Raw genomic sequence first — 13165 nt, 5'->3', positions numbered from 1 at the left:
GCACGCGAAAGCAGTCTCTCTAGTTTGGTGTTAAAATGTATACTCTATTTACAATGGTTCACTTGCAGCTTCTTTTCAAAGTGGATGACAGGTGGTTTTATGACTATCATCCAAAAATATATACGCGATATAATGCATGTATGCAACACATCTCTGGAACATTTCAGAAATCTAGAACATTTGCAGTATATTAACTTAATAACTTTTAGATTGTTTGTATTTGGTCGAACCCAGTGTCTATAATTTCTCTACTTCCACTGGCTCTGATGATGACTTACATCAATTAGGCTTCGTACCTTACTTCTGGATTTACTGAACTTATGAGAAAAAATCTTACCTTATATTGTAATCAAAATGTGATATTTATATTCCATTATAAGTTCATGTTTGACCAAACGTTTATTTTTGCATAAATCTACTGTTAAAACTATAACACAATGTTTCTTGATAGTTATCAGTATGGTTCATCACACTCAGATTAAAATTTACAAAACGTATAAAAACTTCAATATACTATAAATCGTGATTTGATCTTAAATTGTCTTAAATATTCCGTAGTGGTCATGAAATAGTAAATCAAAAATCAACTGCAGTCACTCACTATTTTTCCTGATGTTATAGTATATCTGTTTCATACACTTTGTTGGTTGTTTTGGTGAAGTTATTTAGGAGACCAATTCCTGTACTGAGTTCTCCACTTTTATCATTTTTGACAGAACCTGGTAAAAAATTTGTCAAGCCATCAGAGCTATTTTCATCAACAAGTTTATTCATTAAATTACTAAAACTTGATGTAATTTTTGAATGAGTGTTTGAGTCTCGATTGTTTCTTCTATCATCCTTCAAATCGGAAGCTGCTATGGAAACATTGTTTTTACTCATTTGTTGTAAGCGTTGATATTGTTCCTGCAATTGCTTTTGTTTCTTTAGTAATTCTTGGTGGCGTGATTCCAGTGCTTGTTGGCGCTGAGAATTATCTGAAGTTACAGATTCGCTACTAGAATCCATCCCGGAATCCTTGATTAGATTTTCGGAGCTGATTACACTTTGCTGTTCAATATTCAATACCTGCGGCATCTGATGAGGAATGTTTGGACTGGTAGGACTGGCCAGTGGGCTTCGAGAGCTTGTTCGAGGAGGTGGAGGTGGAGGGACTCGTTTATTATTAACTTTGGATAAAAGATCGGCGTTTCTTTCGGGAACAGGAGGCTTGCCAATTGGACGAACTGGCTGTGGAGGACTGGTGTCAGTATCTGAACCACTAGGATACGAATGTAAACGTCGTAGGCCTATATTCGTCGAAGTAGCATCCGGATAAAGCTGAGATTGAGATATTTTTGTAGTTACAGTGCTCTGCATAGCCTGAGAACTATCATCCGAGGCGGAATCGTCCGGCCGACCCTACGACGAGAAGAAAGTAAAAACAATAAACAGGATTAAAAAGTGAAACCAATATTATCCTATGCTGCGAACGATTATTTAGAGTTATTAAATCAATCTGATAATCTGATGCTCAACTGGTCAACACACACAGAGAAATAAACATAGAATATAAATGTGCACAGTGGTCAATCTTATCAACACTTCACAAACGTATGAGTCATGTTGACGGGGTGTGCGTTTTCACGCAGTACCGTTGCTTTATTTTCAATTTCATCTAATGAAATAGCTATATAGTCGAGAAATAAATAAATCAGTAATTCTTAATCAGAATTGCAACTTGAAAAATTATAGTCACTGAACGAACTATTTATTTACGGGCCCTGAAGAAGACTAGATGTGAAAATATATAGAGGAAGATCGATCAATCATCAGAACAGCAGAGAGTTAAGGAAAATTCTCAAGTAGTTGATCAAGCATCACATATCCTGCACACATACTGCATCGAAAACCATAACTTTTAATGGTATAGGAGACTTTTCTTCACCTTTCGTCTTTGAAGAGCATACAGAACAAATCATATCAGAAAAGTTCAACAGTTATTTAATAACAAGTATCAAAGTATTGTATTGCTAGGTGAAGCTGTTGTAATAGCATAGTCAATGAACAACTATTGCAGACTTGATGAATTTCGACCAATCACTTTTGAAAAATTCAAAGAACAATTATTAACTCAAATGTGATGCAGGTGTAGCATAATAATAATATTGATTAAATTATTTCCAACCCATCAAAGCCAAGATCACCCAAGTTGCACAATCCCAGCAAATATTTTCCCAAATTCCAACATTCACACGATCTCTAACGAATCCTTCTCATGTCACACATCATAACAATCAAACTAACATGCACCAAAAGTATCCTTAAAAGGAACTCATACATCCTTTACAGAAAAGCTTACACCAAACCCAAATTTCTCACGGAGTATAAAAAAAACACTTGAATGGTTGTTTCATTTTTCGAGAGCCGATTGCAAAACCAATTCAATTCCCAAGCTAACTAAACGCCATGCATCATGACTGCACATGGCCAATTCCCTCGTATAGTTATGCATAGACATCCAAAAGAATCTTGCATAACAAACTATCGGTGCTATCGGACCGAACGCAATCGATCGTACCGATACACCATTCCTATTCATGTTGTTCTTTCTCCCTTCCTCTTGGCTACATAAGCCACAAGTAATATAGAACAATGTAAATCAAACTGGCTCCTCCCATTACAGAAGATAGAAAAAGAGGGAAGGAACAGGAGCTTTCGCACCATGTCAGAAAGACTCAACCTCTAAAGCTTGGAGCGAACTCCTTTTGAGAATTAAGGAACTAAGCAGTGACGATTCGATCACTTGGATGGATCTAGAAGAAGATACCAACGAAGCCTAAAAAAGAGAGAGAGAGAGAGAGAGAGAGAGTTGCAAATATTAAATAAAGGTAAAAAACACACTGACTACAAATGATCGAGCCCCTTTTTTGGACGATGAAGAGCTGTGGCTCTTAATTGACGACTTTTTTCGTATCTCATGGTAATGTAAAGATCAAAAGAAAATGGGAAAAGGGCAATGAAAAGAAAATAGCCAAGAGGGCGACATTAATAATAATACTAGTTTACATCCTAAACTACAAGACTATACATTCACAAAATGACGAAATAGAAACAAAAATCAATAAAATGTTAAAGGACAAAATAATACAACATTCTTATAACAATCCTCCTAGTTCCAAAAAATCAAACAACACAACATTAAATGAAGACTCGAAATAGATTTCAGACAATTAAATAAAAAAAAATACTAGCAGACAAATATCCTTTATCAATAATTGATACAATTCTGGATCAGCTTGGCAGAGTAAAATACTTTTCTACACTATGCAAATAAAAAAAAGGCGGGTGGGTAATGTCAGAGACATAACTGGATGTCGTGAATACGAAAACAACTGACATGTTCCTTAACACTTCGAATATCAATTAGTTGATCAATTGTATGAATTATGTAAGCATTCCCCTTGATCTCGATTGCTGTGAATTTCACACAGCGAAAAATGTACAAATCTAATCAAACAGTTCTAGATTTGCACAAAACTGAGGATATTTACCTTTGATTTGCGAGCAAGAAATCCTAATAGTTCTTTAGAAAACTTTCAGAGCCATTTTGTGGGATGCTCTCCACCGTTGTCCACTTTTCGTTATTTTTTTACCAATGCAAACAACTGGCAGCTGTGACGTAATCGCTCTTGTCGGAAGCGAAACTAGCTTTGCAAACGATACACAATACATCTGCTTGCAGTGGCGATAGAATCCATGATTTCGTTTGTAGCTTTTTCACGAATGGGCGGTTCTAACGACTATAAAAATAGCCACATACGGAATTTTAATGTCGATTATTTCATTTTAGATTTGCATTTCATTGAAAGAAACTATCAGGATGCTGTACGGGATTCATTCCTGCCTTTCAGAAGGATCAAATTGTGGAACTCACTACGATATCAAGAACTGTTCGGAACATTTTTCTCGAACGATTTGTTGTACAGCAGCAGATATTTTGTTCTCTTCCTCAGAACGCGTTCTGATTGGCTGGTGTTGACATGGGTTTTTCAATAGTGTACTATTGAAATACTTCAATGCTTTTGCTATACACGTTTACGCTGAAAAATATCGATTCTATTGGTAGTTAGATTACACAAATCCTTTCACAGATCACTCAGCTATGAGCTTTCAAAATACGACAAAGGCAAACGCGCCTCACGAATTATCCTCTTTGATACTCGTTGATACCAATTTCAGAAAAGTTTAATTTTGAATTATTTGAGATTATGTCACACAACTGAAAATTTTATCATAAAATTGTGATCATATTTCCGATGGCATGTAGCAAAAATTATGTTGATTTGTTAGACACAACAAGAGATATTCACGATCAAAAACTTATCACTCTCTCAGGTGGTAAATTTTGAAAAGGCGCCCCATAGTAAAGTAAGTCGTATTCACGACAAAAACTAATATACTGGTGACATTTATGAACTTTCCACTTCATTTTACGATCACTTGTGAAAAAATACTCATGAAATTGAAAATTTGTCTATCACCACGTCATGATCTTTCATTTGAACCTAAGTTGTGGAAATTGGTCGAGCTGTTCTTGAGAAAATTCAATTACTTTGATTTTCATCTCCTGCTCAAAATGCCATGAAAAAAGAATGCTGTACATTGCCTTTATTTGCTGTACACAGTTTTTCAAGTGCATAATAAAATCGTGTTTGTTTGCTTCCAAACATCAATTTATCATAAAACGCTCAAAGCTCCTTTCACTACACTGAAATGAAAATCTTATTTATATTCATCAGATTTGTCATATGAATCACATGTGGAATATAATTTATAGAAGTTATATGGAAATTTATAATCTTTATTTGAAGTGTACGATAAATCTAAATAGACCAATATAATTTATATTGAAATACGATGAAACCTCACGCTTTACATAATTTATATTCATTGGATGTGTCATATGAATCGTACGCAGATTATATTTCATAGAAGACATATGATAACTTATGGCATTTAATGGAACTCTACATAAAATCTAAATGATGTTCAATAAATTTTATATCTTTATAATCTTTATGATATTGATAAGAATATAATATACAAGTTATGCGCAAAGTCGATAAAACTTAAGCCAAAATAATGTTGATATTCATTATATTTTGTCGTGAATACGACTTACTTTACTATGGGGTGCCTTTTCAAAATTTACCCTCTGAGAGACTGATAAGTTTTTGATCGTGAATATCTATTGTTGTATCTAATGAATCAACATAATTCTTGCGACATGCCGACATGGAAATATGATCACAATTTTATGATAAAATTTTCAGTTTTGTGACATAGTCTCAAATAATTAAAAATTAAACTTTTCTGAAATGTTTGGTATAAACGAGTATCAAAGAGGATAATTCATAAGGCGCGTTTGCCTTTCTCGTATTTTTAAAGCTCACAGTTCAGTGATCTGTGAAAGGATTTATATAATCTAACTAAAAATAGAATCGAAATTTTGCAATTTAAACGTGTATAGCAAAAGCATTGACGTATTTCAATAGTACACTATTGAAAAACCTGTCTCATTTGATCCATGTCAACACCAGCCAATCAGAACGCGTTCTAAGGAAGAGAACAAAATATCTGCTGCTGTGCAACAAGTCATCCGGGAAACATGTTCCGAAAAGTGGTGAACATCGCAGTGAGTTCCTCAATTTGGTCCTTGTGAATGCTAGAAACGAATCCCTACAACATATTGATATTTTCTTTCAATAAATTATGCAAATCCGAAATGATATAATCGACATTAAAATTCTGTATGCGGCTATTTTGACGTGAATACGACTTACTTTACTGAGGGGTGCCTTTTCAAAATTTACTCTCTGAGAGAGTGATAAGTTTTTGATCGTGAATATCTCTTGTTGTATCTAACGAATCAACATAATTTTTGCTACACGCCATCGGAAATATGATCACAATTTTATAATAAAATTATCAATTGTGTGACATAATCTGTAATAATTCAAAATTAAACTTTTCTGAAATGTTTGGTATAAACGAGTATCAAAGGGGATAAACCATAAGGCGCGTTTGCCTTTCTCGTATTTTTAAAGCTCATAGCTCAGTGATCTGTGAAAGGATTTATATAATCTAACTACCAATAGAATCAAAAATTTTCAACTTAAACGTGTATAGCAACATCATTGAAGTATTTCTACAGTACACTATTCAAATACCTGTCTCATTTGACCTATGCCAACTCCAGCCAATCAGAACGCGTTCTGAGGAAGAGAACAAAATATCTGCTGCTGTAAAACAAATCGTTCGAGAAAATGTTCCGAACAGTGTTTAATATCGTAGTGAATTCCACAATTTGGTCCTTCTGAAAGGCAGGAATGAATCCCGTACAGCATCCGGATAGTTTCTTTCAATGAAATGCAAATCCGAAATGAAATATCGAAATTAAAATTCTCTTTGCTGCTATTTTTATAGCCGTTAGGACCGCCCATTAGTGGAAAAGCTACAAACGAAATCAGGTAAAAACAAACCTCTCAACAAAAATAGGATCAGTTTGGATTCTATCGCCACTGCGAGCAGATGTATTTTGTGTCGTTTGCAAAGCTAGTTTCGCCTCCGACAAGAGCGATTACGTCACAATTGCCAGTCATTTGCATTGGTGAAAAAGCAACGCTGGAGAGCATTGCACAAAATCAGCCGTTCTAATGGCTCTAAAAGTTTTCTAAAGAACTATTAGGATTTCTTTCTCGCAAATCGAAGGGTCCACACCTAACCTCCTCAGTTTAGTGCAAATCTAGAACTGTTTGATTTGTTTTTTGAACTTTTCACTGTATATAGCAAAAGCATTGAAGTTATGCGAAAACTTATAACCTTTATTGGAAGCGTACATAAAATCTGCAACAAGAATGAAAAAGAGGCACTGTTGTCGTGAATACGACTTACTTTACTATGGGGCGCCTTTTTAAAATTAGCCATATGGAAGAATGGGCAGAACTTAATCGTGAATATCTCGACTTGTATTAATGGTAGCAACATAATTCTTTCACCATTTCATAAAAAATATGATCAGGAATTCAGGATAATATTTTGAACAGTGTGCGATAACCACAAACAACTCAAAAATTAAGTTTTCCTAAAATTTGAAAACAACGCGGAAAACTCTTTACTTTCGCTTAGGTTTTTCGCGCAAGGACGACGATTTAAAGGTAGTCAGGCACATATCTTCAACTGAATGCGTATAAAAGGGGAACCGTGGTCGAAAATCGATCATTTCTTTTCGTGCGTTCGATGGAAGCAGACGTCGTGGGAGTGGAATCATCAACCAGCAGCGACGGAGTATGCACCTTCTGCGTGGTTAAAACCTCAAACGCTCACGTCGCATCTCTCATTCGCTTGCTGGCCATCGACGCGAGAAAACCTTAACCAGCAGCAGCAGCAGCGGGAATTAACCAGCAGCAGCAGCGGGAGTTAACAAGCAGCGACGGAGAATGCACCTTCTGCGTGGTTAAAACCTCAAACGCTCAGGTCGCATCTCTTATTCGCTTGCTGGCCGTCAAGGCGAGAACCAGCAGCGACTGAAACTGGATTCTGAGTCTGTTATTGGATCTAAATTTAGGTCTTGAACTCAGGGTCCAGTTCTCTAACCCAGACTTCTATTCGGTTCTTCTTAAAACCATAATAATACTCCTAAAGAATTATGCGGAATTTACTTTACTGTACCTCTATACAACCCATTTTTGTCGTGAATACGACTTACTTTACTATGGGGTGCCTTTTCAAAATTTACCCTCTGAGAGAGTGATAAGTTTTTGATCGTGAATATCTATTGTTGTATCTAATGAATCAACATAATTCTTGCGACATGCCGACATGGAAATATGATCACAATTTTATGATAAAATTTTCAGTTCTGTGACATAGTCTCAAATAATTCAAAATAAACTTTTCTGAAATGTTTGGTATAAACGAGTATCAAAGAGGATAATTCATGAGACGCGTTTGCCTTTCTCGTATTTGTAAAGCTCATAGCTCAGTGATCTGTGAAAGGATTTATATAATCTAACTACCAATAGAATCGAAATTTTTCAATTTAAACGTATATAGCAAAAGCATTGAAGTAAAAAAAAAAATACACTACTGAAAAACCTGTCTCATTTGCTCCATGTCAACACCAGCCAATCAGAACGCGTTCTAAGGAAGAGAACAAAATATCTGTTGCTGTACAACAAATCGTCCCGGAAAAATGATCCGAAAAGTGGTGAATATCGCAGTGAGTTCCTCAATTTGGTCCTTGTGAATGCTAGAAACGAATCCCTATAGCATAAAAAATTCAATCAGTTTGAATTCAATCGCCCCTTAGAGCAGATGTGTTTTGTGTCGTCTGCACAGCTAGTTTCGCTTTCGACAAGAGCGATTACGTCACAGCTGCCAGTCATTAGCATTGGGAAAAAAAACAACGGTGGAGAGCATTGCACAATATCAGCCGTTCTAATGGCTCTAAAAGTTTTCTAAAGAACTATTAGGATTTGTTGTTCGCAAATCGTAGGGAAATATCCTCAGTTTACTGCAAATCAAGAACAGTTTGCTTAGATTTGTGCACTTTTCGCTGTGTGAAATTCACAGTAATCGAGATCAAGTGAAGCTTTCTTTGTTTTTGCGAAAAATGTGAAAAAGGGGAATGCGTGCATAATTCATACAATTGATATTCGGAAGTGTTAAAGAACATGTCAGTTGTTTTCGTATTCACGGCATCCAGTTATGTCTCTGACATTACCCACCCGCCTTTTTTCTTTAGCTTAGACATATAATGGAGTTTGTTTTTACGAAAGAATGATCGTGAATCGTGCGGCTTGAAACTGAAAAAAGTTATTTCAGTTTCAATAAAATGTTATTTTAAATCACTGACAAGACAGTTCATTCAACTTCGTTCCAGGATACGACCCAATGGACCATGAAATATATATCCGGTACGTTTCATTACTCTGTCTAGTGAGAGGATTTAAATTTTTTATTTTTAGTTTCGGGATACCACTTCTATTCCGCAAATATTAAAAGGTGCTTCTTTACGGAACTGATAAAACGCTTTATAAACGAAAAATATATCAATAAGTTTTTGATAAGACAATTATTGTTATTGTACAGGGTGATTTTTTAAGAGCTTGAGAACTTTTTTAAACAATAAAACGCATAAAATTTGCAAAATCTCATCGGTTCTTTATTTTAAACGTTAGATTGGTACATGACATTTACTTTTTGAAGATAATTTCATTTAAATGTTGACCGCGGCTGCGTCTTAGGTGGTCCATTCGGAAAGTCCGCTTTTTTATCGACAAATTTTGTTCAGCGATGAGGCTCATTTCTGGTTGAATGGCTACGTAAATAAGCAAAATTGCCGCATTTGGAGTGAAGAGCAACCAGAAGCCGTTCAAGAACTGCCCATGCATCCCGAAAAATGCACTGTTTGGTGTGGTTTGTACGCTGGTGGAATCATTGGACCGTATTTTTTCAAAGATGCTGTTGGACGCAACGTTACAGTGAATGGCGATCGCTATCGTTCGATGCTAACAAACTTTTTGTTGCCAAAAATGGAAGAACTGAACTTGGTTGACATGTGGCTTCAACAAGATGGCGCTACATGCCACACAGCTCGCGATTCTATGGCCATTTTGAGGGAAAACTTCGGAGAACAATTCATCTCAAGAAATGGACCGGTAAGTTGGCCACCAAGATCATGCGATTTGACGCCTTTAGACTATTTTTTGTGGGGCTACGTTAAGTCTAAAGTCTACAGAAATAAGCCAGTAACTATTCCAGCTTTGGAAGACAACATTTCCGAAGAAATTCGGGCTATTCCGGCCGAAATGTTCGAAAAAGTTGCCCAAAATTGGACTTTCCGAATGGACCACCTAAGACGCAGCCGCGGTCAACATTTAAATGAAATTATCTTCAAAAAGTAAATGTCATGTACCAATCTAACGTTTAAAATAAAGAACCGATGAGATTTTGCAAATTTTATGCGTTTTATTGTTTAAAAAAGTTCTCAAGCTCTTAAAAAATCACCCTATAGTTTTTGATTCCCTTAAACACCATAATCCCGGTATTTTTAATATGAATCATATACACATCACTTATTCAATCAAATGGCAATCATTTGATCTACATACAACTGCTGTATAGAACTGGGATGACCTTGATCAAAAGTCATTTACAAATTTTATAAAACTAGTCATATGGTATAGATGAACCTATCAATATAAACTCGAAGTGAATATAATATGCGCTTCATAAATTGTTCCAATGTGTGTTGTGTGAATATCTAGTAATGGTTATAAGGCGCTCCTATGAATTTGACTCAGACTAGAAATTTCATTCGTTATATGAAAAACTTGTAGAAATAACATTAGGAAGAGTTTTATATTTCATAAGATTATCTTATATATTTGTCATGATGTTGAATACACCAAGTAGCTATCATTGGAAATGCTAATAGAGCAAAATCATTAGAATATCATATAATATGAAAAAGGAAATTTAGCTCAGTGTAGGATAGAGAAGAAAAATGATTCTCACACAAATGTCAATATCTCCTTAAAAATAGAGGGATTTCAACAAACTATGGCTTGTTTGAAAAGCTTTACAACGAAATCTATAAATTAGCTTCATTCTTGTTTACGACCGTATGCGATACGGTCGAAAGTATAGCAAATTCGTATTCCCGTTTACGTTCGAATCATTCACACTTTTAAACATCGTACATGCATAAAAACAACGCCCATCCAACTTTAAACTATCAGTTCTGGTACAGATTTGTGTTGTAAATAAAAATCTTTGATATTATTTGTTATTTAACTTGTTTTTTTCACTGATTTTGTATCATCATGTTTGCTTACGTCCGTTTCGACCATACGACGAACACATGCTTTCGAACGAATGCGAACAAGCCATTCTTGTTTTCACTCGAACGTGTACGTACACGACTCCTGTGCAAAAGAAGGATCGGCAGCGCAGGTAGTTTTTTTAGGAAGATTACAAGCATCAAGGAAGTGACGAATGCTACATAATAAATAAATATCGTACTCAGGACCAATTTTATTCAAGTTGGTAAATGAAATTTTCAAATTAAACTTCGTGCAAAGTAAAAAAAAGCATTTGAAATAGCAGTCCGATCAGTAGTATCTGCGAAAAATATGTTGCATTTTTCTTGCAATTTTGTCATGTTTTCGATAGCCTACATATTTATTTCATTGGTAAAATCATGCATTCGATATAAAATAAAGCATGTTTACCCATGGCGTATTTTCCATAAAGTACTTAATAGAGGTAAAATTGATGCGTAAAAACTTTGAACCTCGCATATATTCAAAGGCTCCCCAGAAAAAACAGCATTTTACTATACTGCTATGCTTTCTAAATGATTTATGCAAAACACAAATTTATGATTTGATTACAAATCACCTTTAGATTCGAAAATAATTTTGTTAGAGATCGGTTAAACTTTCTTCAATGTGTTCGAACGGTTGATTCGCAACATTAAACTGACGAATCGAAACCACGGCATTTCGTCTATTCGTCCGTAAACGGGAATGGGACATTTCGTTCGTACGAATGATGTTCGAATACACGTTTCGTTTGAAACTAAAATGGCATACATTCTGGCGTTTCGCATATGGTTAATCACATGAATTGGACTGATTACATCAAGGCTTAGCATTTATTTCAAGAAGTTTACTGATATTTGAATATTTTGTGGCAAACGCTTCGCGTTCGAATTCATTCGAGTGAAAACAAGAATGACTTATTCGTATTCGTTCGAAAGTACCCGTTCGTCGTATTGCGGATACGGACGTAAACAAGAATGAGGGTGAATGTTTGAATCTGCTTCGTCTTTGAGGTCGATTGTGACAGATATTGCAAAAAAACTGCAAATTTTGACATAAAACTTGGTATAACTCAAAAAGTAAACAGCGAATCAAAGAACGAAAACAATAGCGTTCTGGCTGATAAAAAGACTTATCGGATCAGCCATCTCTGAGATCTTCGCTTCTTTATTCTGTACACACAGACATTTGCTTAGGATCCTCGATTTGTATATGACACTCTGCTCGTCGGCCTTCTGAAATTTTTTTCAAAGCTCAGTTCCATATCTATTATATATATTAATGTGGAAATAAAATGTAGAACAACCCTAATTACCATCCTTTGCGCTATGTTTCGCTCTCTTCGATTTGTATCTCTACTTTGAATTCTGTGCAATTTGAATTATATAGACAGTAATCAAGATATAGCGCAAAGGACCGGTCCTATTGCTTTTATTGTCTCGTAGATTGGAAATAAAATTGTGAACTCAAGGTCACGGTGTTTATAGTTCCATATCTGAAAGTTTCCCGGTCTAAGTTAAAGTTGAACGAATCAAACGGTACTACAAATTTTGGGGGCTCGTCCGGGAAATTAATCGTATTTTCGGTAGTGCAAATAATCTTTGCAGCATCTAGACCGCGTGTTTGCGGAACTTTTTTTGGCTCTATTCATCAGCTTATTCATTGTGGCAGAGATCGATTGTGTATCGAACAGAGCAAGCTAATCGTGTACAATAGCTTGGTTGTGTGCAAAAATAAAGAGACCAAAAACTCTATTGTTACAAAAAGAAATTATAAAAAAGTGGATAGTGGAGTGCAGTGTAGTGGTGAAGCCATGGATGATCGGCCACCCTTGCCGAGTTTCCCGCCTCCTCCGATGTTTGTGAACAGCACCATGCCTATACAGATAAATCCTAACGATAACACTTTTGCACGTTTAATAGAGCAATTGAACTTTTCAAATGTGACTACTATGAATCTTGGAGTGCAGTGTAGTGGTGAAGCCATGGATGATCGACCACCCTTGCCGAGTTTCCCGCCTCCTCCGATGTTTGTGAACAGCACCATGCCTATACAGATAAATCCTAACGATAACACTTTTGCACGTTTAATAGAGCAATTGAACTTTTCAAATGTGACTACTATGAATCTTAGTCAATAGATAAACAGTATGCGCTCGGACATGCAGGCCCTGGTTCGGGAGAACGCGAGACTGAATGTAATAATTGAAAGCATGAGAGGATTTTCGGTGGTTCAACCGACAGGTAGCACTTCGCGAAATGATCGAATGCGCAACCGAAATGATCTACCAAATG

At 35.8% G+C, this 13165-nt stretch overlaps 1 protein-coding gene across 6 annotated transcripts in view; it reads right to left on the bottom strand.

Annotated features, from left to right (window-relative positions):
* Positions 1-386: 386 nt before the first annotated feature.
* Positions 387-13165, bottom strand: part of LOC131437439 (coiled-coil domain-containing protein AGAP005037) — a 993236-nt gene continuing 980457 nt past the window's right edge. For all 6 annotated transcript variants that reach the window (XM_058606791.1, XM_058606794.1, XM_058606793.1 and 3 more), the window contains one exon: positions 387-1401. In XM_058606791.1, the coding sequence (XP_058462774.1) occupies positions 616-1401 (786 nt within the window). In that variant the 3' untranslated portion in view covers positions 387-615. The remainder of the gene's footprint in view (positions 1402-13165) is intronic.

The sequence above is a fragment of the Malaya genurostris genome, chromosome 3 (genome assembly GCF_030247185.1).
Source record: "Malaya genurostris strain Urasoe2022 chromosome 3, Malgen_1.1, whole genome shotgun sequence".
In the NCBI taxonomy this organism is placed as follows: Eukaryota; Metazoa; Arthropoda; class Insecta; order Diptera; family Culicidae; genus Malaya; species Malaya genurostris.
This window is presented reverse-complemented; position numbering and strand designations above follow the sequence as displayed.